This window comes from Microcaecilia unicolor, chromosome 1 (assembly GCF_901765095.1).
Source record: "Microcaecilia unicolor chromosome 1, aMicUni1.1, whole genome shotgun sequence".
NCBI classification, from domain to species: domain Eukaryota; kingdom Metazoa; phylum Chordata; class Amphibia; order Gymnophiona; family Siphonopidae; genus Microcaecilia; species Microcaecilia unicolor.
In genome coordinates this window covers 168506893-168532603 of record NC_044031.1, presented here as the reverse complement: position 1 = coordinate 168532603, position 25711 = coordinate 168506893, and the positions used below count along the sequence as shown (strand labels likewise).

General features: G+C 44.0%; 1 protein-coding gene across 1 annotated transcript in view; it reads left to right on the top strand.

Annotated features, from left to right (window-relative positions):
* Positions 1-742: 742 nt before the first annotated feature.
* SKAP2 (src kinase associated phosphoprotein 2) overlaps positions 743-25711 on the top strand; it is a 479896-nt gene continuing 454927 nt past the window's right edge. The window contains exon 1 of the mRNA XM_030202306.1: positions 743-886. Within this exon, the coding sequence (XP_030058166.1) occupies positions 844-886 (43 nt within the window). The 5' untranslated portion in view covers positions 743-843. The remainder of the gene's footprint in view (positions 887-25711) is intronic.

Genomic DNA, 25711 nt, shown 5'->3' with positions numbered 1-25711 from the left:
TTCCTGCCCCGAAGAGAAGACCCTACTAGACCACCAGGGCTAGATAGTAAGTGAGGGGGGGAATATGTGAGGGGGGGGGGAACCATGTGACGGGGGGGCGGGGAATAGAGGGGCGGAACGAGGACCCGAAGGGGGCGTGGCGGGGGCGGGGTATGAGGCGTGGCGGGGGCGGGGGGCGTGACATGTGTCCTCTTTTTCAGAGGACACAAAATGGTAACCCTACCTCCAAATGACCACTGAAACAAATTACTACTCTACCTATGAAAAGTTATTCCGTTATGATACATCCTCGGTGTACATCCGTATGCTGCACAAATTGGCATGTTTGAAAATATAAGTGAGATTAAATAAAAATGCTACCAACAATAAAGAACGACAAGAAGGATGCACCAGCTGAGCTCATAGGTTTGCTTGCTTTGTTTTCAGTGAACGGGGATGACAGCTGGGAAAGGGAAACTTAGGTTGACCTAATTGGTTTCAGCGTTCTGACGTCACATCAGCTCCTGTCTATTAAACCTCCTTGGCTCATGCCATCTCTCGTTCTGAAGATGACCTCCTTGGGGCCAATCACAGAGCGACTGGCCTCCTTTCGCGGTGCGGAAAAGCTCCAATGAGAGGGAAGCCGGTAGAATGCGGAAGAGACGCTTCCATCTTCGGAAAAGAGGCGGTGCAGCACGCAGGCGCACGTGGTTCTGCATGCGGGAGGAGGAGGAGGAGAAGGAGAGGGGGGTGTGTGTTTGTATTTGTGTGCTGGGGAGAACTTACTGTAATTGTTAGTTACTTCCTCCTTACGGGGATCGCTCAGCGTTATTCTTTCGGTGCTGCTCTGTCCCTGCCACCACCATGCACAGCTCCATCCCCGATGATATTAAAAGCCTGCTGGCAGGTAACCGTGACGGTCACTGTGCCTTTTCGCACTTGTCCTAGCGCCGTCTTGGGAAGGGACAGGGAGTGCTTGAGTAGGGGTAGGGATAAGAGAAAAGTTTGTCGGGGGCATTGAGGGAGGACACCGGGTCACTTCTCGGCGTTCTCGCCCTAAGCGGTTGTTGCGGTGCATTATTGAGAGTGGCAGCATCCCACTGATGATGCAGTGATAATGGGTTATGTTCATCTGGGGGGGGGGGGGGGGGGGGGGGGGGGGGGGGTATATAAGAACTACTATGGGGTTTCTGGGATAAAGGGAAATGAATTTATTGTGATAGACTCCAGATATGGGCCTGTCCTGTGCTACTTCGTGAAAAAGAGGAAGAAGGAAAATTCTTTCAGACTTCCTGGTTCTCACAAAGCCTGTGATACAAAAGAGGAAGGTTTATTAAAGTCATGTTTCTCCATCCCCGTTTTTATTTATTTATTTCCTTTGAGGGATGCTGTAAAAGGTGTTAAGAATCAATTGGAGTCTTGCACGGAGTAAAATTTATGGCTTGAGTTGTACTGGTAAATTATTTTTTTAGGCAGTTCTCCCCCTCCATGTGCTTTTGTGGAACAATTTTAAATGTCTGCATTAAGCCTGAGCTTTACTCTTCTGGAACCATATTGAGCTTTGCTCCAAAGCAAGGAGGATTCTAATTTCACAAATTAATTCTAGTAGCTTGCACTAGGACTCAGAAACAGAACATGACCATAGGTAAATGTCCAGTACTGTGTTTTGCTTTGCCTATTGCGGTAGGTCAGGTGACCTTGCTTAATCTCTGGTTTTTGCCTTGCTTTCCCACTGATTCAAATTCTTGGGTGAACACAATAATTTGTGCATTAGAAGGGTGCAGTAAGATTCAATACTGTTTTCTAATGCATGTACTGAAAAATAATTTTACTCCAGTTGTATAAACTAATGACATGCAGATTACTGTGGGGTTAAAAAGTATTGTGCGCTGACAGAAAAAACAGCAACACTAGCATAGTAATCTACCATGGAATCGGAGGTAGGGTATTACTATGGATTAAGAGCTGGTTGAAAGATAGGAAGCAGAGTAGGATCGAATGGTCAGTATTCTCAATGGAGAAGGGTAGTTAGTGGGGTCCCTCAGGGGTCTGTGCTGGGACAGCTGCTTTTTAACATACTTATAAATGATCTAGAGATGGGAGTAACTAGTGAGGTAATTAAATTCGCAGACGACACAAAGTTATTCAGGGTCGTCAAGTCGCAGGAGGCATGTGAAAGATTACAGGAGGACCTTGCGAGACTGGGGGATTTGGGCGTCCAAGTGGCAGATGAAGTTCAGTGTTGACAAGTGCAAAGTGATGCATGTGGGTAAGAGAAACCCAAATTACAGCTATGTCATGCAAAGTTCCTCATTAGGAATCAGAGACCTAGAACGGGATCTGGGAGTCATCGTTGACAAGACGTTGAAAACTTCTGCTCAGTGTGCTGCGGCGGCTAAGAAAGCGCACAGAACATAGTAACATAGTAGATGACGGCAGAAAAAGACCTGTACGGTCTACCCAGTCTGCCCAACAAGATAAACTCACGTGTCATTTTTTGTGTATACCTTACCTTGATTTGTACCTGTCTTTTTCAGGGCACAGACCGTATAAGTCTGCCCAGCACTATCCCCACCTTCCAACCACCCGCCCCGCCTCCTACCACCGGCTCTGGCACAGACCGTATAAGTCTGCCCAGCACTATCCCCACCTCCCAACCACCAGCCCTGCATCCCACCGCTGGCTAAGCTTCTGGGGATCCCTTTCTTCTGAGGAGGATTCCTTCATGTTTATCCCACGCATGTTTGAATTCCGTTACCATTTTCCTCTCCACCACCTCCCGCGGGAGGGCATTCCAAGCATCCACCACTCTCTCTGTGAAAAAATACTTCCTGACATTTTTCTTGAGTCTGCCCTCCTTCAATCTCATTTCATGTCCTCTCGTTCTACCGCCTTCCCCTCTCCGGAAAAGGTTCGTTTGCAGATTAATACCTTTCAAATATTTGAACGTCTGTATCATATCACCCCTGTTTCTCCTTTCAGCCAGGGTATACATGTTCAGGTCCGCAAGTCTCTCATTCGTCTTGTAACGCAAATCCCATATCATTCTCGTCCAGAATGTTGAGTATTATTAGGAAAGGGATGGAAAACAAACACGAGGCTGTTATAATGCCGTTGTATCGCTCCAAGGTGCAACCGCACCTCGAATATTGTGTCCAAGTCTGGTCGACGCATCTCAAAAAAGATATAAAGGAACTGGAGAAGGTGCAGAGAAGGGCGGCGAAAATGATAAAAGGGATGGAACGACTTCCCTATGAGGAAAGGCTAAGAAGGTTAGGGCTCTTCAGCTTGGAGAAAAGGCGGCTTAGGGGTGATATGATAGAAGTGTACAAGATAATGAGCGGAGTAGAGCGGACAGATGCGAAGCGTTTGTTTACACTTCAAACAATAATAGAACCAGGGGACACAAGATGAAGCTAGAATATGGTAGATTTAAAACAAATAGCAGAAAGTTTTTCTTTACTCAGCATGTAGTTGGACTCTGGAACTCGTTGCCGGAGAATGTAATGGCAGCAGCTGGCCTTACGAAGTTTAAGGGGGGTTTGGACAGATTCCTGAAGGAAAGGTCCATTGAACATTATTTAAAAAATTATTATTATTATTATTATTTTTTTTTTTTAATGGGTTTTGCCGGGTTCTTGAAGCCTGGATTGGCCACTGTCGGAGACATGATGCTGAGCTTGATGGACCCTTGGTCTTTTCTCAGTATGGCAGTGCTTAAGTACTTATGGTTTCCTGCATTGGGTGTAAATTTGTCTTTTTCATGGCAGTGTGTGAGTGAAGATTGGCTCCTACACTGATAAGGGAGGTCCAAAAAAAACCTTTAAAAATCCCTTATGGCCCCTGACTTCCCTGTTCCCCACCCTGCAAACATTGCCTGGTGAATTCTGAATCCTCCTCCCCCCCCCCATCATGCAGACATTCCCTGGTGATTAAGTGGGCTTTGGTCCCCTTGACTCCTACCGTTTCTCTAGAGCTATCTGGTCCAGGCCACCCTAATCCTAGGCCCTTGTTTTAAAAAAAGTTTGGACAAGTTCCTGGAGGAAAAGTCTGCTATTGACTTATCCTGGGATTGGTAGCATGGAATGTTGCTACTAGGGTTTCTAAAATTAAAAAGGGGGAACAAAAGAACCACTCGTCAGATAATGGTATCAAAACTACAACGATAGCACACATAGCAAGAGTCAGCAATACACATATGATGTTTACTTATCGGACCCAGAAGCAGCAGACGGCTATAAATGTGGGCTATCGGACCTCTTATAGCACATGTTATTCCAGATCCAAGCTGCTCCACAAAGTATCAATCATTTGCCTCACTGGTCTTTACACAATCTAATTTATTATATTTTAATTTTAATTAAACAATATGTTGTTTCTTCCAACAATAGAAACTGGCAACCATTATGTAACTTTGCTAAAGCTGCACTCTGCTGGGGTTGGCATTAGTTTGCTGATTTTTTTTTTTTTTAATTGTCTTTTTATGACTGCTTTCCATTCCCCTGAAGGAGGTCAGGTGGACCGAAACGCTATGATTGTTCTGTTGGCATCGGGTTTTGAATGGTTGCACAGCGCTATGGATTACTCTTCAGTGAAAGCTAAGTAGTCACTTTTTCTAGTTTCAGTTTTCAATTTTAGCTAAGTTACAGAAGGGTTGCCAGTTCTTATTGTTGGAAGAAGCAACATCTTGTTTAATTAAAATATAATAAATTAGATTGTGTAAGACCAGTGAGGCAAATGATTAATACTTTGTGGAGGAGCATAGATCTGGAATAACATGTGCTATAAGAGGTCCAATTGCCCATATTTATAACCCACCTGTTGCCTCTGGGTCTGATAAGTACAGTGGGGGAAATAAGTATTTGATCCCTTGCTGATTTTGTAAGTTTGCCCACTGACAAAGACATGAGCAGCCCATAATTGAAGGGTAGGTTATTGGTAACAGTGAGAGATAGCACATCACAAATTAAATCCGGAAAATCACATTGTGGAAAGTATATGAATTTATTTGCATTCTGCAGAGGGAAATAAGTATTTAATCCCTCTGGCAAACAAGACCTAATACTTGGTGGCAAAACCCTTGTTGGCAAGCACAGCGGTCAGACGTCTTCTGTAGTTGATGATGAGGTTTGCACACATGTCAGGAGGAATTTTGGTCCACTCCTCTTTGCAGATCATCTCTAAATCATTAAGAGTTCTGGGCTGTCGCTTGGCAACTCGCAGCTTCAGCTCCCTCCATAAGTTTTCAATGGGATTAAGGTCTGGTGACTGGCTAGGCCACTCCATGACCCTAATGTGCTTCTTCCTGAGCCACTCCTTTGTTGCCTTGGCTGTATGTTTTGGGTCATTGTCGTGCTGGAAGACCCAGCCACGACCCATTTTTAAGGCCCTGGCGGAGGGAAGGAGGTTGTCACTCAGAGTTGTACGGTACATGGCCCCATCCATTCTCCCATTGATGCGGTGAAGTAGTCCTGTGCCCTTAGCAGAGAAACACCCCCAAAACATAACATTTCCACCTCCATGCTTGACAGTGGGGACGGTGTTCTTTGGGTCATAGGCAGCATTTCTCTTCCTCCAAACACGGCGAGTTGAGTTCATGCCAAAGAGCTCAATTTTTGTCTCATCTGACCACAGCACCTTCTCCCAATCACTCTCGGCATCATCCAGGTGTTCACTGGCAAACTTCAGACGGGCCGTCACATGTGCCTTCCGGAGCAGGGGGACCTTGCGGGCACTGCAGGATTGCAATCCGTTATGTCGTAATGTGTTACCAATGGTTTTCGTGGTGACAGTGGTCCCAGCTGCCTTGAGATCATTGACAAGTTCCCCCCTTGTAGTTGTAGGCTGATTTCTAACCTTCCTCATGATCAAGGATACCCCACGAGGTGAGATTTTGCGTGGAGCCCCAGATCTTTGTCGATTGACAGTCATTTTGTACTTCTTCCATTTTCTTACTATGGCACAACAGTTGTCTCCTTCTCGCCCAGCGTCTTACTGATGGTTTTGTAGCCCATTCCAGCCTTGTGCAGGTGTATGATCTTGTCCCTGACATCCTTAGACAGCTCCTTGCTCTTGGCCATTTTGTAGAGGTTAGAGTCTGACTGATTCACTGAGTCTGTGGACAGGTGTCTTTCATACAGGTGACCATTGCCGACAGCTGTCTGTCATGCAGGTAACGAGTTGATTTGGAGCATCTACCTGGTCTGTAGGGGCCAGATCTCTTACTGGTTGGTGGGGGATCAAATACTTATTTCCCTCTGCAGAATGCAAATAAATTCATATACTTTCCACAATGTGATTTTCTGGATTTAATTTGTGATGTGCTATCTCTCACTGTTACCAATAACCTACCCTTCAATTATGGGCTGCTCATGTCTTTGTCAGTGGGCAAACTTACAAAATCAGCAAGGGATCAAATACTTATTTCCCCCACTGTATACATTAGATGTGTGTTGATGACTCTTGCCACATGTGCTCTACTCCTTTTGTATTTTTCATACTGTTTGGGTTTCTGCCATATACTTGTGACCTGGATTGGCGTGGCCACTGTGGGTACTGGGCTAGATGGTCCATTGGTCTGACCCAGCATGGCTGTTCTTATGTAATGTTGAAAGTAAGCTGCCTAGCTAAAGGATAGCATAGTTTACTGGTTCCCAAATCTGGTCCTGGAGGCACCCTAGCCACTCAGGTTTTCATAGTAACATAGTAAATGACAGCAGATAAAGACCTGAACGGTCCATCCAGTCTGCCCAACAAGATAAACTCATTTTACATGGTATGTAATACTTTATATGTATACCCGAGTTTGATTTGTCCCTGCCTTTCTCAGGGCACAGACCGTAAAAGTCTGCCCAGCACTGTACCTGGACTAAAAGTTCTGAAGCTAACGTCGAAGCCCCCTAAAATTTACACTCCAGCCCATCCATATCTATTCAGGTTTTGCACAGTGAATATACACGAGAGAGAATTGCATGCAGTGGAGACAATGCATGCAAATTTCTCTCATGCATATTCATTGAGGATATCTTGAAAATGTGATTGGCTGGAGTACCTCCAGGACCAGGTATGGAAATTACTGGCATAGTTTTATTACATCAGTCCCTCTGTGTTTGTCACACTACTTTGAATTGGTGGGGTTTTTTTTTGTTGTTCTCACTCACTCAACTGAGAAATAGTGCTATGTTTTCTATGAAAAAAATACATGATACTCTTGCTTCTGCGTCTCTTGAATCATGAGTGTTTGAGGGAGGTGTGGAAAACCATGTTATCTGTTCTTCCTCTCCAGTATATAATAATTTAATTAAAAAAAAAACTTTTTGGAACATGTTGCATACATGTTGCTATGCCACTGTGAGACACCTGTGCATCTGTGATGACCTCTTAGAAATTTGTCTAATGTTTATTTACATAATATTTCTTAGAAATTTGTCTTTGTTTACATAATATTATACTTTATGAAACAGAATATGATGGAAGAAAAAGAGCGCATGGCCTGTCAAACTGGCCCTTTTCCCCCCTACCCAGCCTGCTTAATTGCTGCTAAAAATCCTCTGGTTATGGCATGCTTTCTTCAATATACTTATTGATTATTGCTTTTCCTTCCATTAAAAAGCTCTTCTGTGCATCCAGTGAAAAGTACAAAGAAGCATGACATTAATAAGTGGTGCATTTAAAACAGGTGGAAATATTTTTTTTTCACTCATTAAGCTCTAGATTTTGTTGCAGAGGATGTGGTTAAAGCAGTTTGCCTAGCTGAACTTTACAGAAGGATTGAGGAAAAGTTCATGAACTGTGGTTGAGGTAGAGCTGGGGAAAACCACGTCTTTTCCCTGGAGGAGAGCAGCATGGAATCTTACTACTACTTGGGATCCTGCCAGGTAGTTGTGACCTGGATTGGCTCCTGTGGGAGACAAGATACTATGCTTTAGTATGGCTATTTTTATGTTTGTAACCATGGTTTTATAAAATTAAATACAGAGATAATAAATCCCTGCCTTGAAGCATTTGCACTCTTAGACACCTGAGGCAACACACAATAAAATGTCCATGGCCACAAATACTATCCAGTCAGTCCCACCATACCACTGTTGAATCATATTCTCCTTATTTTTGTCTGTGCTCTGAATTTTTTTTCTTTGTGTCGTGTCTGTTCCCAAGCACATTATTTCATTGTTCAGCACTTTCTAATCTATATAACCAGGGATGCATAAATCAAAGAGAGTGAGAGTATTCACACTACTTTTGACAACATTCAGTAAGACTACTTCATGCATGGCCTATAGTGCAATAGCCCAACCCTTGTTTCACTGTGCATTCTGATAACATGTTTGGAGATGGACAGGTGTGTGAGTCAAGCAATCAGATAACTGCATTGGCTAAACATACCCTCAACCTTTACACCGAGTCCAATTAGTTGTACTTGCTAAAGAAATTTGATAGGACAAACTAATATAATTTTAGTTATATGGGAATTAATATTTGTACTTTTGTAGTCTATATTATGAAATCCATTAATGCTGACAGGACCTCAGTTTAGCCTCTGTTTTTTCAGTACCAGAAGATCTCCCTTACACAGTGCAGGGGCATTGGTTCTGTAATAAACTTAACACTCCAGCATTTGGTGTGGCTTAGAACACTAATTGAGCTACCAATCAGTCATACTCTGCATATTGATCAGTTTGTATGCATATTGGAGTCATAAGGGTTTTTTTTTTGTTTTCTCCTAATTTTTTTTAGCCTACTTCTTGAAGAAAATGTGGTATGTGTATCTCTTAAATAATGTATGTGTTGAGTATTCTAGACAAGCCAACTTTCCAGGACATTTTAGGGGGGAACATAGAGGTTCTGTGATTACAGATTTTTTTTGTGTCACCCCTTTTGTGTTTTACCTCAATTTTGCATCTAATCCACATAATCTTTCCAACAGTTCAGAGATTCAAGGTGATCCTGATAGGTGTTTTTTTTTGGGGGGGGGACGGGACAAGATCAATATACTGTATTCAATAAATATATTTGCACAAGTGTTGTTAGTAACTTTTTAGGTTTTCTGTTTTGATCCATGTGAAGACCTCTTGGGAATCATTGTGGATGGAAATTCCATGTGTAAAGGGGAAAAGGATGGTGATAGGGGTGTACTACCGTCCACCCGACCAGGATGAGCAGATGGACGCAGTCATGTTAAAGGAAATTAGTGAGGCAAATAAATTAGGCAACGCAATATTAATGGGTGATTTTAATTACCCCCCATATAGACTGGGTTAATGTAACATCAGGGCACGCTTGGGAGATAAACTTCCTTGATGAAATAAAGGACAGCTTTATGGAGCAGCTGGTACAGGAGCCGATGAGAGAAGGAAAAATTCTAGACTTAATCATTTGTGGAGCGCATGATCTTGTACAGGAAGTAGTGGTCCGGGGGCCGCTTGACAACAGTGATCATAATATGATCGCCTTTGAAATTTGCTTTCAAAAAGGTAAACATAGGAAGTCAAATATGTTAGCGTTTAACTTTAAAAAAGGAATCTATGATAAAATGAGAAAAATGGTAAAAAAAAAAAACTTAAGAGTAGTGACTGAGAGGGTAAGAAACCTACAACATGCGTGGATGCTGTTCAAAAACACCGTCCTGGAGGCCCAGGCCAAACATATTCCACATATCAGAAAAGGAGGACGGAAAACCAAACGACAGCCGGCATGGTTAAAAAGTGCGGTAAAGGAGGCTATTGGAGCTAAAAAGGAATCCTTCAGAAAATGGATGAAGGAACCGATTGAGGAAAATAAGAAGCGGCATAAGGAATGTCAAGTCAGATGCAAAGCACTCTTTTGGCCTAACGCAAGTACGATGGTGAGCGTTAGTAATAAATCTGACAGACTGAGATAGTACTCTACATGCTCTGGCTTAGGAATGAGGTTCATTCATGTCCTGGTGTGTGCAAAACTAACCCAGTTGGAGAACTTGCCCTGGGACACCACTACCAGTATCGCATACTATTGTAGCAGCATATCCATACAGACTGGGAGAGCATGTGTTTCCCTATTTGAACAATTGGCTGGTAAAGAGCACATCTTTGAGAAGAGGCAGATAGATCAGTGTGCACAGCTATCAGAGTGCTGGAGTTACAAGGGTTTGTTGTAAAGTGCCCTAACTAAACTCATCAGAGTTAGAGTTCATTGGAGCTCTGCTAAACTATCTCTTGTGAAAGCTTTTCTATCACAGCAAATGATTATAAATCTAGTGTCTAGAGTGGTAGATATCCAAGAGAGTGAACAGACATAAGCATAGAACATGTTGAGATTGTCACATGGGCTCGATAGTGCATGCAACTCCCTGACACATCTTAAAATGAGACTAGCTTGATGAATCTTCTTGCAGTGGACTCAGGCCACTCACAGATTGCAGGATGTCAGATCTATCACAAAGCCTTTCAGGGACGCTGTCCTGTTGGATGGTGCAAACCAGCCTGGCCAAATTCTTCCTTATCAATAAAAAAAATGCTGAAGACAGATGAAACTGGGTTTGGAAGCCTTTGTAGATGGGTTTCACACTCAGGGTGTATGGTCCCATGAGAAGAAACTTTACCAGATAAATTTCCTGGAATTGAGAACAGTGTAGAATGCTCTAAAGGCTTTTGGAATCAGTTGAACAGTAATTTTATTCATGTAAATGGACAGTCAGTTATTGGTAATGTGAACCACCCATGTATCGGGGAAGGACAGTACACTGGCGAATAAGCTGAGTTGTGCCCTATGACTGTACAAATGGTCCTTGGACAAGCATGTTCAAATGATATTTCAAGAGTGGGCATGTCCTGTACAGATACTTTTGCCACACCTCAGAACAAGAAGGTGTCTTGATTTTGCTGCAGGATAGGGATGCACAAGCCGAGCCTTGGATGTATTACCCCTAGATTGGGCAGAAGGGTTTCAGTAAATGTATCTCTCTGATAGTGAACTTTTGAAACTCAGACAGGTTTACTATGTTTTAAATTTTAACTTGGTGGACTCGCATGTTAAAACCACTAGCATGGTAAAAAGCCTATGCTAGAGCAGGATGGGGGGGGGGGGGGGGTATGACTGGAGTAGTGCAGAGGGAGTGGTATGCTGTGCCAGGTACTGCATGGGTCATTACTGCTTGCTGTCTATCATGGATGATGATAGTGTGGCTGCACTTTCTGCCTCTTAAAGAGGAAGTGGTAGGTGTAGCAGGTGTAGCTGCGCTATCAGGGATCCAGTAATGTGGCTACTGTCAAATAAGTTCCATAGTGGCCCTCCTCCCTGTTGCTTGAACCCCTCCCCACTACAGTTCCCCATGTATCACAGCTACCTTCCGCCCCTTGTCCAAAACATTTTCCCCAGAGCACAGGGCCTCCATGCGATGTACTTAGGGTTTTCAGTGGTGCATGGTGGGAGTGGACCCCCTCTGCTCTTGACTGGGACTGTGCCAGGATCCAAGATGGCGGCCATGCCCCTCCCCCATAGTACTGCTAGGAAGCATCCTATATAAAAGATTTTTTTTCCTTAATAGAAGGATGCCCCCTAGGGCTAGTAGCACAAGATTACTACTAGAGGGTAATGGTGGCCATTTTGAATCCTGGCACTACTGAGCACCACTGAAGACCCCACTGATAGATCCTTTGGGGGTGGGGAGGGGCAGGCTTTGTGGGGGGGGGGGGAGTTTATATGTGGGGGAAGGGGCTGGGATTTGGATGAGGTTGGGGTTCATCCCAAGTGTGAGCGTCGGAAGGGAAATACATTACTAGAGAGTGTTGGGAAGGAGGATTGGCTACTGGAGGGTGTTGGGAGGGGATCAGATAACAGGGGTGTCTGAGAGGGGTGTTAGGTGGTCAAGGGAAGAACTGTTGGGGGAGGTGGACTGGTGTAGCTGCTCTGCTTTATCTCTGTGTGTATCCACGCTGCATTAGATATAGTGGGGAAGCAGTCATGCTGTCTGCCACTGTATGTAATAGGGTAATTGTGGGGGAGATGCTGGGCGTGCCCTCTGCAATTACTGCATGGTAAGGGCAACAACTTACTGCACTTTAGTAAAAAGTCCCTCACTTACTTGTAGCAGGTGTTCTCTGTGGACAGTGGGGATACATGACCTTCCCTGCTCACCTCTCCAAGGATCTGTATTCTAGTCAAGCTAAACATATAGACCAGGGTTTCTCAATCCAGTGCTTGGGGAATCCCAAGCTAGTCTGGTTTTCAAGATATCCACAATGAATATGCATGATATATATTTGTATACAATGGAGACAGTGCATTCAACTATATCTTGTGCATATTGATTGCGGATATCTTGAAAACCAGATTGGCTTGGGGTTCTAGAGGACTGGTTGGAAAACTTTGATACAGATTGAGGTGGCCTCATGTGACAAAGGCAGGCTGGAAGTGGTGTGCACGTATTGTGGAGCAACTCAAAAGCTTCAGGTGTATTGTAAGCTTCATCTGTGGTCCACAGAAAACATATGCTACAGGTAAGTCCACAGTGCCTGAAGTTTGGAGGGGTAGCCGGTGTAACGCTGATTATTAAAAATGGTTACAGGGTTTATCTAGGAAATTACAGACCGGTAAACCTGATGTCAGTGCTGGGCAAAATAGTAGAAACTATTATAAACAATAAAATTACGGAACACAGACAAACATGGTTTAATGGGACCGTGTTGGCATGGATTCAACCAAAAGAAGTCTTGCCTCATCAGTTTGCTTCATTTCTTTGAAGGTATGAATAAACAGGTTGATAAAGGTGAGTCAGTTGATGTAGTGCATCTAGATTTTCAGAAAGCTTATGACAAAGATCCTCTTGAGAGACTCCTGAGAAAATCAAAAAGTCATGGGATAGGAAGCAGTGTCCTGTGAATTAGGAATTGGTTATTGGACACAAAACAGAGGGTAGGGCTAAATGGCCATTTGTCTCAATGGAGGAGGGTGAATAGTGGAATGTCACAGGGATCTGTACTGGGGCAGGTGCTATTTAGCATATTTATAAATGATTTGGAAATTAGAACAATAGTTAAGGTGATTAAATTTGTAGATGACACAAAACTATTCAAAGTTGTTAAAACATTTGGATTGTGAAAAATTGCAGGTGTTACAAGAAATGATTTATCTTGGGGGAAAGAGCTCTAGAGCACTCGCTACTGTTTGTAATTTAAGAGCAGGCGCTGTATTTATACGTTTTAGGATATCAATTTCTCCACCAATCACCAAAGGTGATAATTGCAATAAATTAAATAAATTAAGTATATATCTCTGAAATGCAGTATTCTATACTGCAAGATTTGAAAGCATGTACTCAGAGCACAAAGAGACTATACTTTTAGCTTCAGGAAAGGTTTATTTTAAAATACAATTTCACACGAGAGGTAGGTTTTTAAAAGGATCTTAGAACAGAGAATTTGTGCATAAAATAGAACTACTACTAACGAACATTTCTAAAGCGCTACTAGGGTTACGCAGCGCTGTACAATTTAAACATAGAAGGACAGTCCCTGCTCAAAGAGCTTACAATCTAAAAGACAAGAGAACAATCTAAAGACAAGTGAACAATCTAGAGGACGAGTGAACAGTTAATCTGATAGGGTGGATAGATTGGGGCATTTTATATTTCTCGAGCGGTTAGGCGACGAAGGCAGCATTGAAGAGGTGAGTTTTAAGCAGAGATTTGAAGATGGGTAGGGAGGGGGCATGGCGTAAGGGTAAAGGAAGATTGTTCCAGGGGTAGGGTGAGGCAAGGCAGAATGAGCGGAGCCTGGAGTTGGCAGTGGTGGAGAAGGGTACTGAGAGAAGGGCTTTGTCCTGTGAGCGGAGGTTGCGTGCAGGAACATAGGGGGAGATGAGGGTGGAGAGGTAGTGAGGAGCCGCAGACTGAGTGCATTTGTAGGTAAGGAGGAGGAGCTTGAATTGTATGCGATATCTGATCGGAAGCCAGTGAAGTGATTTAAGGAGAGGGGTGATATGAGTATATTGGTTTTGACGGAATATAAGACGTGCAGCAGCGTTCTGAACGGATTGAAGGGGGGATAGGTGGCCGAGTGGGAGGCCGGTGAGGAGTAAGTTGCAGTAATCAAGGCGAGAGGTAATGAGAGCGTGGACGATAGTTCTGGTGGTATGCTCAGAGAGGAAAGGGCGAATTTTGCTGATGTTGAAGAGGAAGAAGCGACAGGTCTTGGCAGTCTGTTGGATATGGCCAGAGAAGGATAGGGAGGAGTCGAAGATGACTCTGAGGTTGCGGGCAGATGGGACGGGGAGGATGAGGGTGTTATCAACAGAGATAGAGAGTGGAGGAAGAGGAGAAGTGGGTTTAGGAGGAAAGACGAGGAGCTCGGTCTTGGACATTCAGCTTCAAGTGGCGGTTGGACATCCATGCCGCAATGTCGGATAAACAGGCCGATACCTTGGCCTGGGTCTCCGCGGTGATGTCAGGTGTGGAGAGGTATAGCTGGGTGTCATCAGCATAAAGATGATACTGAAAACCATGAGATGAGATCAGCGAGCCCAGGGAAGAGGTGTAGATTGAGAAGAGAAGGGGTCCAAGGACAGATCCCTGGGGAACTCCAACAGATAGTGGGATGGGAGTGGAGGAAGATCCATGGAAGTGTACCCTGAAGGTGCGGTGGGAGAGATAAGAGGAGAACCAGGAGAGGACAGGGCCTTGGAACCCAAACGAGGACAGCGTGGCAAGAAGTAAGTCATGATTGACAGTGTCAAACGCGGCGGAAAGATCGAGGAGGATGAGGAGGGAGTAGTGACCTCTGGATTTGGCCAGGAGCAGGTCATTGCAAACTTTAGAGAGTGCCGTTTCAGTCGAGTGCAGGGGGCGAAAACCGGATTGAAGTGGATCGAGGATGGCATGAGAGGAGAGAAAATCAAGGCAGCGGCTATGAACGGCGCGCTCAAGTATTTTGGAAAGGAAGGGTAGTTGGAGGGGCAGGAAGGGTCAAGTGAAGGTTTTTTGAGGAGAGGTGTGACAACGGCGTGCTTGAAGGTGTCAGGGACAGTTGCAGTGGAGAGAGAGAGGTTGAGGATGCGACAGATGGCTGGGGTGACAGTATGGGAGATGGTGTTGTGTAGGTTGGTGGGGATGGGATCAGAGGAACAGGTGGTGCATTTCGAGGAGGAAAGAAGACGGGAAGTTTCATCCTCGGTGATCTCAGGAAAAGAGGAGAAAGAGACCTGAGGGAGATTTGGTCGCTCCTCCTCTCCCCTCTGACGTCTCGGCGTTTCTCCGGGGTCTTCCGGCAGGGGCACTGACGTTGAGGGGAGAGGAGGAGCGGCTGCAGAGACGTCAGCCAATGTGAGATGGTTCTCCACGGAGGTGCGTTTTAGGAGGTTGTTTTTTTGTTTGTTTGTTTTCTTTAGTACGGGCTGCTGCTGCTGAATAGAAGCAGCAGCAGCCGCTGGACAGAGTTTGTATTAGCGGTCGCGGGTGGCGAGGTGGTCGATGTGTGTGGGGGGGGGGCTTGGTGAAGCGGCGGGGGAGGGGTTGGGTGATGCGGCAAGGAGGGAAGGGGGGTAGGGGCTTTCTGATGCCCCGTTGCACTGGTTGTTGTGGCGATGCGGCGGGGGGGCACTTAGAGGTGCACCGTCGAGGCTGTGTGTTTGTGTGCGTTTCTGTGTGTTTGTGTGTGTGTGTTTCTGTGTGTTTGTGTTTGTGTGTGTGTTTCTGTGTGTTTCTGTGTGTGTGTGTTTGTGTGTGTGTTTGTGTGTGTGTGTGTGTGTGTTTATGTGTGTGCGTTTGTGTGTGTGTGTTTGCGTTTGTGCGTTTGTGTGTGTGTTTGCGTTTGTGTGTGTGTTTGCGTTTGTGCGTTTGTGTGTGTGTTTGCGTTTGTGCGTTTGTGTGTGTGTTTGCGTTTGTGCGTTTGTGTGTGTGTTTGCGTTTGTGTGTGTTTATGTGTGTGCGTTTGTGTGTGTTTGTGTGTGCGTTTGTGTGTGTGTGTGTGTGCGTTTGTGTGTGTGTGTGCGTTTGTGTGTGTGTTTGCGTTTGTGTGTGTGTGTGTGTGCGTTTGTTTGCGTGTGTGTGTGTTTGCGTTTGTGTTTATGTGTGTGTGTGTGTGCGTTTGTGTGTGTTTGTGTGTGTGTGTGTGGGGTTGCGGGTGGCTTTTCTGGTCGTGTGGTTGAGGAGTTTGCCAGCAGTCTGTAGTGATTCCTAGGCAGGGGGAGGAGTACGGAAACACTCCCCCTGCCTGGGTCGTTGTTTGTTATGTGTGTGCATTTGTGTGTGTGTGTGTTTGCGTGTGTGTGTTTGCGTGTGTGTGTTTGCGTGTGTGTGTTTGCGTGTGTGTGTTTGTGTGTGTGCGTTTGCGTTTGCGTGTGTGTGTTTGTGTTTGCATTTGTGTGTGTTTGCATTTGTGTGTGTGTTTGCATTTGTGTGTGTGTTTGCGTTTGTGTGTGTGTTTATGTGTGTGTTTGTGTGTGTGTTTGTGTGTGTGTGTGTTTATGTGTGTGTGTTTGCGTTTGTGTGTGTTTGTGTGTTTATGTGTGTGTTTGCGTTTGTGTGTGTGTGTGTTTGCGTTTGTGTGTGTGTTTGTGTGTTTATGTGTGTGTTTGCGTTTATGTGTGTGTGCGTGTGTGTGTGTTTGTGTGTGTGTGGGGGGGGGGGGTTGCGGGTGGCTTTTGTGGTCGTGTGGTTGAGAAGTTTGCCAGCAGTCTGTAGTGATTCCTAGGCAGGGGGAGGAGTACGGAAACACTCCCCCTGCCTGGGTCGTTGTTTGTTATGTGTGTGCATTTGTGTTTGTGTGTGTGCGTTTGTGTGTGTACGTTTGTGTTTGCGTGTGTGTGTTTGTGTGTGTTTTTGTTTGTGTGTGTTTTTGTTTGTGTGTGTTTTTGTTTGTGTGTGTTTTTGTTTGTGTGTGTTTTTGTTTGTGTGTGTTTGTGTGTGTTTTTGTGTGTGTGTTTTTCTGTGTGTTTGTGTGTGTTTTTGTGTGTGTGTTTATGTGTGTGTTTGCGTTTGTGTGTGTGTGTTTATGTGTGTGTTTGTGTGTTTGCGTTTGTGTGTGTGTGTTTATGTGTGTGTTTGCGTTTGTGTGTGTGTGTTTTTGTGTGTGTTTGTGTTTGTGTGTTTGTGTGTGTGTGTTTGCGTTTGTGTGTGTGTGTTTTTGTGTGTGTTTGTGTTTGTGTGTGTGTGTTTGCGTTTGTGTGTGTGTGTTGTGTTTGTGTGTTTGTGTGTGTGTGTGTTTGCGTTTGTGTGTGTGTGTTTTTGTGTGTGTTTGTGTTTGTGTGTTTGTGTGTGTGTGTTTGCGTTTGTGTGTGTGTGTTTTTGTGTGTGTTTGTGTTTGTGTGTGTGTTTGTGTGTGTTTGCGTTTGTGTGTGTGTGTTTTTGTGTGTGTTTGTGTTTGTGTGTGTGTTTGTGTGTGTTTGCGTTTGTGTGTGTGTGTTTTTGTGTGTGTTTGTGTTTGTGTGTGTGTTTGTGTGTGTTTGCGTTTGTGTGTGTGTGTGTGTGTGTTTTTGTGTGTGTGTGTGTTTGTGTGTGTTTGCGTTTGTGTGTGTGTGTGTGTGTGTTTTTGTGTGTGTGTGTGTTTGTGTGTGTTTGCGTTTGTGTGTGTGTGTTTTTGTGTGTGTTTGTGTTTGTGTGTGTGTTTGTGTGTGTTTGTGTTTGTGTGTGTGTTTGTGTGTGTTTGCGTTTGTGTGTGTTTGTGTGTGTTTGCGTTTGTGTGTGTGTGTTTTTGTGTGTGTGTGTGTTTGCGTTTGTGTGTGTGTGTTTGTGTGTGTTTGCGTTTGTGTGTGTGTTTTTGTGTGTGTTTGTGTGTTTGTGTTTGCGTTTGTGTTTTTGTGTGTTTGTGTGTGTTTGCGTTTGTGTTTGTGTGTGTGTTTGTGTGTGTGTGTTTGTGTGTATTTGTGTGTGTTTGTGTGTGTGTGTTTGTGTGTGTTTGTGTGTTTATGTGTGTGTTTGCGTTTGTGTGTGTGTGTGTGGGGGGGGTTGCGGGTGGCTTTTGTGGTCGTGTGGTTGAGGAGTTTGCCAGCAGTCTGTAGTGATTCCTAGGCAGGGGGAGGAGTACGGAAACACTCCCCCTGCCTGGGTCCTCCCCCTGCCTGGGTCGTTGTTTGTTGGAGGGGGTTGCCAGTTGGTAGGGGTGCCTTTATGGATCCCTTTACTCTCTGTGTTCCGCCCTGAGGGCGGGGCAGAGAGACATGGTGAGTTGGATGGCTTCACCACCATGAACTTACGAACTGTTTAGGGATTTTGCAGATGGCTTCAGCAGGTTGTCTTCAGAATGTTGAGGTAACGTTTTATGTACAGACTAGTAAAAAAGGCCCGTTTCTGACACAAATGAAACGGGCGCTAGCAAGGTTTTCCTCGGAGTGTGTATGTTTGGGAGAGTGTATGTGAGAGTGACTGTTTGAGAGTCAGAGTGAAAGTGTGAGTGTGTGAGAGAGAGAGTGAGTCTCTCCCTGAGCCCTGCCCTCCCAATCCATGGCCATCCATGTTTCTCTGTCACCTGCCCCCTCCATTCATCCCTATCCTGCATTTCCCCTCTCTGCCTGAGGCCTGCCCTGCAATCCATATCCATCCATGCCCATCTGTCCCCTCCATTCATCCCTATCCAGCAAGTCCCCTCTCCCTGAGTCCTGCCCTTCCAATCCATGCCCATCCATGCTCCTCTGTCACCTGGCCCCTCCATTCATCCCTATCCAGCAATTGCCCTCTCTGCCTGAGGCCTGTCCTGCAATCCATATCCATCCATGCCCATCTGTCCCCTCTATTCATCCCTATCCAGCAATTTCCCTCTCTCCCTGAGTCCTGCCCTCCCAATCCATGCCCATCCATGCTCCTCTGTCACCTGGCCCCTCCATTCATCCCTATCCAGCAATTGCCCTCTCTGCCTGAGGCCTGTCCTGCAATCCATATCCATCCATGCCCATCTGTCCCCTCTATTCATCCCTATCCAGCAATTTCCCTCTCTCCCTGAGTCCTGCCCTCCCAATCCATGCCCATCCATGCTCCTCTGTCCCTTGCCCCCTCCATTCATCCCTTTTCAGCAATTTCCCTCTTTCCCTGAGCCCTGCCCTCCCAATCCATGCTCCTCTGTCCCCTGCTGCCTCCATTCATCCTTTTCCAGCAAGTCCCCTCTCTCCCTTCCATGGCCCCCCCTCGCATCCATGCTCCTCTCTCTCCCATGTCCCAGCCTGGCCCGCCCTCTTCTCCCCCCCCCCCCCTTCGCATCCATGCATCCCTTTTTTGTTTTTTTTATTCTTTTTAACTTTACCTCCGTGGCGTTTCCGGCAGCGAAGCGTCAGGGAAGGAGGCGGCGCTCCCGACGTCTAGCTTTCCCTTCGCTGTGTTTGGCCTTTTTTTGAAGGCGGAACACAGCGAAGGGAAGGCTAGACGTCGGGAGCGCCGCCTCCTTCCCTGACGCTTCGCTTCCGGATTTGTTTGTTTAGACGCGAGGGCGGGGCAGAGACGGCTGGGTGGCTTCACACCACGAACGCCACGAACCCTACAGCCAGGGACTCAGGGAGTGACGTCAGATGGCTTCAGAACGTTGTCCTCATTAGAACGTTCATGGTGCGTTTTATTATATTAGATGGGGCGTGGCTGAGGTCGGGTCTATGAGTGAGGGTGACTGGTCCTAGCCTATGAAGACTACAGGATTTTTGTGCTTCTCTGCCTTGGAGTGAGCTTCTCTGCCTTGGAGTGAGCTTCAGAACGTTCAAGGTGGGATTTATTAATATAGATTTATTTAAGGATCAAGGTTATCCAACACCCATATCACCGCTGTGAAAAAGTAACTACCCCCTTAGTTAATCAATCAGTGCACCAATTTGATAATTGAAGAGCATTTTTCTAAAACTTACTCAGCCTGGTTTTTATTTTGTCAGTTTTTGCGCTATGCGATTAATTTCATTCTTCAAGGCAAGATTCATTTACTATAGCTTATTCCTATGCCAATAAGCTACAGTGAATGAATCTCGTCTTGATGAACAAAATTAATTGCATATCTCATGACAAAAAATAGACTGAGTGAGTTTTGGAATAGTGCTCTTCATTTAGATTGAGCTGATTCAACAGGGCTGGCTGCAGTGAAGCCTGGCTGTGTTCATTTTAAACCTCATTATAAATTGAACCTTACCATAAGCATAAAGTAGTCACTGCAGAGTTTATACAAGACATTTCAGAAGTGAAGGGAAAAAAGTTGTAGAAATATGTTGGTCTGGAAAGGGTTACAAAGCCATTTCTAAAGCTCTGGGACTCCACCAAACCCAGTGAGAGCCACAAAGATAAATGTTTTACTTTTTTCAAGAAAATATATCAAAAAATGTTCGCTGAGAGCAATTAGTAGTCGTCAAGAAATTATAATATTGAAAGACCAGTGACGATGGTAGTGTATAAGTCTCGATGGCATGCGTTTGGTCCATTGAGGTCTTGTTAAACTTATAAATTGGTTATGTCTATTGTTAAATTCCAGTGGGCTTCATAACAGTGGATATTACATTAACAGTGGATATTACATTAAGAGTGAGTGTACCTTTATAAAATAGGCACCTTTTGACATTTCAAATAAGTGCCCTCTTAGAAAACTACATCCTAAATAGAAGAATTCTGTGCACAGCTTTGTCCTGAAACTGTCCAGCCCGTCTTGCCAAGATAATAGTTAAATAAGTGAATGTTTTTGGAAGAGAAATAGCACTATGATGATGTCTCATTAGACATCAAGAGCATTCAAGGCAACCTTGAAATCCTGTCACTTAGAGGGCCTCATTTTAAACCCTTTAACAAATCTTGAACCCTAGATACTAACCTACAGCTGTGTGCATGGGTTAGTTCCAATTTCTGCAACATTTAGCTAAGAAATACAAATGAGCTGTTGGCTCATTCACATCTTTAAAATCCATGTGAACTTTTTTCATGCTTTTGCTAGTGTCACGAACTTCACACTCTTAGTTGTGGCAATGTGTGAGGAAATCTAAAAAAAAATAAAAAAGATGTCCTTTGCTTGGTGCAAAAAAACTAAAGGGCCCACTGGCTTGAATTAGAGATCCACTGGACTCCCTCTCCAGGAGTGACCTTAAATGCATCTCACCCCTTAGACATATAGGACCTGATTCTGTAAATGGCACCTTAAAAATCGGCATCAAAAAATTTCTGCCTAGGCATGTTCTAGAAATCGTGCTTAGATTTAGGCACGGTTTGTAGAATATGCCTAGTTGCCATGACTGTGCCTAACTCTACACATGTCCATTTACACCAAGTAAAACTTGGTATAAATAATGGCTCCTAAGTTAGGTGCAGAGCAGGTGTGTTCTATTACCCTGTGCGTAGCTTTTCAGAATGCCTGTTAAACACCCCTGGCCATGCCCCCTTTTGGCAGTGCAAATTAAAATTTATGTAACCACTGTACAGAATACAGTTAGCAAGTTGTGTGCATAAATTCTAATTAAAGCCAATTAGTGGTAATTATTGGTGCTGATTGGCTTAACTAATTAAATTGTGTGTGCAAATCCAGAATACACCAGGATTTGTGCACAGAATTTCAGTCGCACTATATAGAATCTGGGGAATAATACTGAGGGTTGGCCTGCTGTGCTTTCTGTATACCCTTATGTTCCCCTCCCCTGGCATTCTAACTCAGACACCCTAGGATGGGGGGAGTGTGTGGTATGGAAAAGTTAATCTCATTTGATAGCATGCCAATTACTAAATTAATTTCCAAGGTCATCTTTCAAAGAATACTAGTAATTTAAAAGAAGGAATATGCAGAAATATCCATCATATCCTGAAACTTGGAAAAAAGCCCCTCTCTCTTCGAACTTTATGTGGGGACCATTTTAGGGTTTGCTTTTGAACATGCTGCACTACAGCTTTTGCAAGTTGAAAGGATTCTCCCTCCAAGAAGAACAGGCTACTGCTTGAAGGTCATATCTCTGAATATTAGTTTGTGCTATTTTTATATTAGTACACCTAGGGGCCTCTTTTACTAAACTGAGCTAGCATTTTCTGGTGCGGCAAATGTGCCTTAGCCTGCACGGAAATTTGCTAGTGTGGTTTAGTAAAAGAGGCCTCTAGTTTTTAACATATCTGAGGCCTTTATGACACATGGGGCATTCTTAACAAAAGTTTCTCTCAGGCTAGTTGCAAGACTAAAACAAACAGGATTTCTTAATTGAATGCTTGTGTTTCTGCATTTGTACATATGGTACATTAATTTCTTGAACTGTGTGTTAATATATATTGCAGGAGCCTGGCCACGTGCTAGTTTTTCCTAATTTTGCTATCAATTACTATGACTAAGGCATACAGTTATATATATAAATTATAGCTTTTTGAATAGTATATTTTCGTTAATCCCTTCTTGATAATATTTTTCCAGCGTTCATTCATTGCTTGTTATCACTATCTGTGGTAGTGTATATGTTTAAAAAATATATATTTTGCCAAGCAAAGTAGAAGGCATCATGTTATCCAACTTGTTCTGGAGCTTCTAGCTGTAACACCAGAGGGCAAGTCTAGGAATTTCATGCTGAGAAATTCAAAGCTGCTGTTGCTATCAAGTCTATTATGTTCTTAAAATTATATATTACTCTTCTCAAAAGACACTGAGAAGTTCCCAACACAATTTCAATAATTATATTAGCATATAATTATATCAAATACCTCAGCAAATTATATCAAGTACCTCAGCATGTAATATAATATAACCTTCCCTATTACAGAATCCCTTTCTCAAAGCCTTCCTAAAATCCCGCCCTTCCCTGAAGAAAGGGCTGAAATATAATTAAATGTATACATACGCAGTAAAAAATGTAAAAGAAAATTAAAATTAATGCAACAAAGAAAAACCTACAGCAGCTCACTAAACTTTACTGAAAGGTGACTTAAAACCCCCAAACTGTACGCAGAGTATGGCTTCTTGGGACAGTGGCGTTCCTAGGGTGGCTGACACCCGGGGCGGATCGCTGATGCGCGACCCCCCCCCCCCGGCAAAAGGACCCCGGAACAGGAAGTAACCTGTTCCGGGGCAGAAGGAGTACGGAACGAACGGAGCAGACAGGCGCGCGGCACCCCCCCAGCGGCATGCACCTGGGGCGGACCACACCCACCGCCCCCCCCTTGGTACGCCACTGTCTTGGGGGTTCAATTTAATTTTTGTCTACAATTTCTATTTTTAGTTTGTGGTTACTTATTCTATACTTCATAAGGGGCTACCTCTGCTCATGTGTGAAAAAGGCCAGGTATTCTGTTAGCATCAAGTGTCTTCTGCAGGACTAATCTGTACTTGTTTAGTTTTCCAATAGGTGTATTATAATTCTTCAGCGTGCCTTTTTTCTAGGAAGGACCTTGTGTGACCCCCTGGAAGTTTGCTTCTAAACATACTAGATTCTGTGGTCCAACTTGTTAAGAATACTTTTTACTTTGTAGTAAAGTAGTTTTAAGAGCAGTACTTTTATTATTTTTACTTGAATATTTTTTTTATAAGACTTTTTACTTTTACTTCACTACTTTTGAAGCCAGTACTTTTACTTTTTACTTAAGTACTTTAAAAAAGTAACAAACCATCTCTGTTTGAACAACACTGGTTACTGGACAGTAGTGACTTTTTTTTAAAATCTCTGTTTAACTGCACAGTAAACCTCCCCGAAATGCTGGGAACTCTTAACAGTTAATGCAGAGGCTTTTTACCATGTGTGAGTGCAGTAACTGCAAAACCTCACTGCATTTTAGTAAACAGGAGCCTCAAAATATATATTTCACACCACAAGCAGCTAGGCAACCATCATTTCCTATTCTCTTCAACAGCTTGCATATCTCAACCTGGACCTACCATTGGTAGTGGCAAATTAGCAACACAGGCCTTAAAGCTGTAGGCTCCTAATTATTACCAGGGGAGAACTTGTGTGCATTAATATAGTGTATACCACTTTAAGAAACCTGGGTTACACAAGCATGGAACAAAGTCAGTAATTACTCCTAAGGAAAACAACAAGTGATCCTGTATGGTATAGGTATTTTTTATTTTTTGTTTCTTGGAATGATAATACAACATGAACTACTTCTTACACTATGCTTCTTGATCTTTTTTTAAATAAAGCTTCTCGAAGAAAAGAAAACCATAAACCATTTTTCTTTCTGATCTGCTTGTTGCCTTGGTCTGTGAACACAGTAGTGTTAGGTGCCAATTTTTATGTTCTCAAGGTGCTTACATTTTCATCAGCCATATGAATGAATTTTTGTTGTGCAGTAGAAAGCATATGAAATTTGACTCTATAAAACTTGACTTGGGGTAGAGGACCTGCTGTGGTAAGGGTTTTTTTCAATTTTAGGCGCAATTTTATAAAATCGCACAAGTATATATAAGCTGGCAAAAGCACATGCACTTTTAAGAGTTTGCATATTTTTATGTAGGTGCTCCCATGGGCATAGCTTGAAGGAAGCAGAGGGTGACAAATTATGCAGTACTTTTATAAAATATGCTTATATGCTCATAGAGAAAACACACAAATTCACATTTGCGAGTGCATTTGCATGCTGTTGAAGATTATTATAGCAGCCTGTTTTATAAAGATACATAGCACCTTTCTGAGAAATTTTGTAGGTGATCTGTTATAAAATGACTCTTCAGATGTACATCTCTGAGAAAAATGCTTTGGTGCATATGGTTCAAAGTAACTTAAAAAATGACACAGGTTATCAACAGACAGAGAAGCACAGTTTTGGGGGTAATTTCATAGCTTTTTCTGTGGTTTATGTGTGGAAAATGGCTCCTATAGAATTGTGTGACTGAGTACACACTTAATATTTCTCCAAGGACAAGTAGGCCTTCTTATTCTCACAGCTGGGTGACATTATCCGATGGAGCTTGGTGTCGTTCCTGACTAGCAAGACTGAAAACTTTCTTGTAGTATCCCACCATGCATGTACTGGTGCCTTCTCACCCACCACTTGAGCATGGGTCCCTCAGTCCCCTTTTTTTTAAATGCGGAGCAGGGAGAATGCTTTTTGTATTCTCACAGTGTGTGTATCTTTCCCAATGCCTTCCCACGTGGGTGGTTTGATTTTTTGTGGTTTTTTTAGGCTATTTTTTTTTTATTCTTTTTCTGTTCTAATTTCCCCATATTGTGACTAGATTTTTTGGTTCTTCAAGTTTCCTTTATTTTTCACGAGCTGTTAAGCCCGTTTAGGCCACAGCATTGACCTCAGTTTGAATGCTGCTCCTTTTTCAGTTCACAATTAAGAAATTGAATGTGGCCACAAGACCTCCAGTGGCTTCAAGAGGTGCGCCCAATGTAATAGGTGATGGACCTGCACTCTTGGTGCATTGGGTGCCTTGGGCCTGACCATGAGCCTAACTCTTGTTCTCTCTGTTTAAAAATACAGTTGATGCAAGGTGTGGCAGGAACGACAGGAGAAACATTTTGGCTCCTTGAAGGCCAGAACATCATCAGCACTGGAAGCACTGACCTCAATAGCTGCAAGACTTCAATGTCTTGGCATCCATCGAGGTCGATCTGACTGAAAATAATAAGCATTCTCAATTTCACTAAAAGGAGCATGCCCGACATGAGGGGGAGAGAGAGCAGGGCAGGCAATGCGGTGGCGCTGCCGCAGACCAGCGCTGGATGAAGTCTTCAACTGGCAGGAGTTGGGGACCCCTGCCAGCCAACCAGAGGCCCAAAGCAAATTTGGGGGGCCCAGGCCCCCATGGACCCACCTATCTACGCCATTGCATATACTTACCAGAAAGGACAACTGCCTGGCAGACTGAGCAGGGTTTTGCAACCCCACAAATGGGCTCTC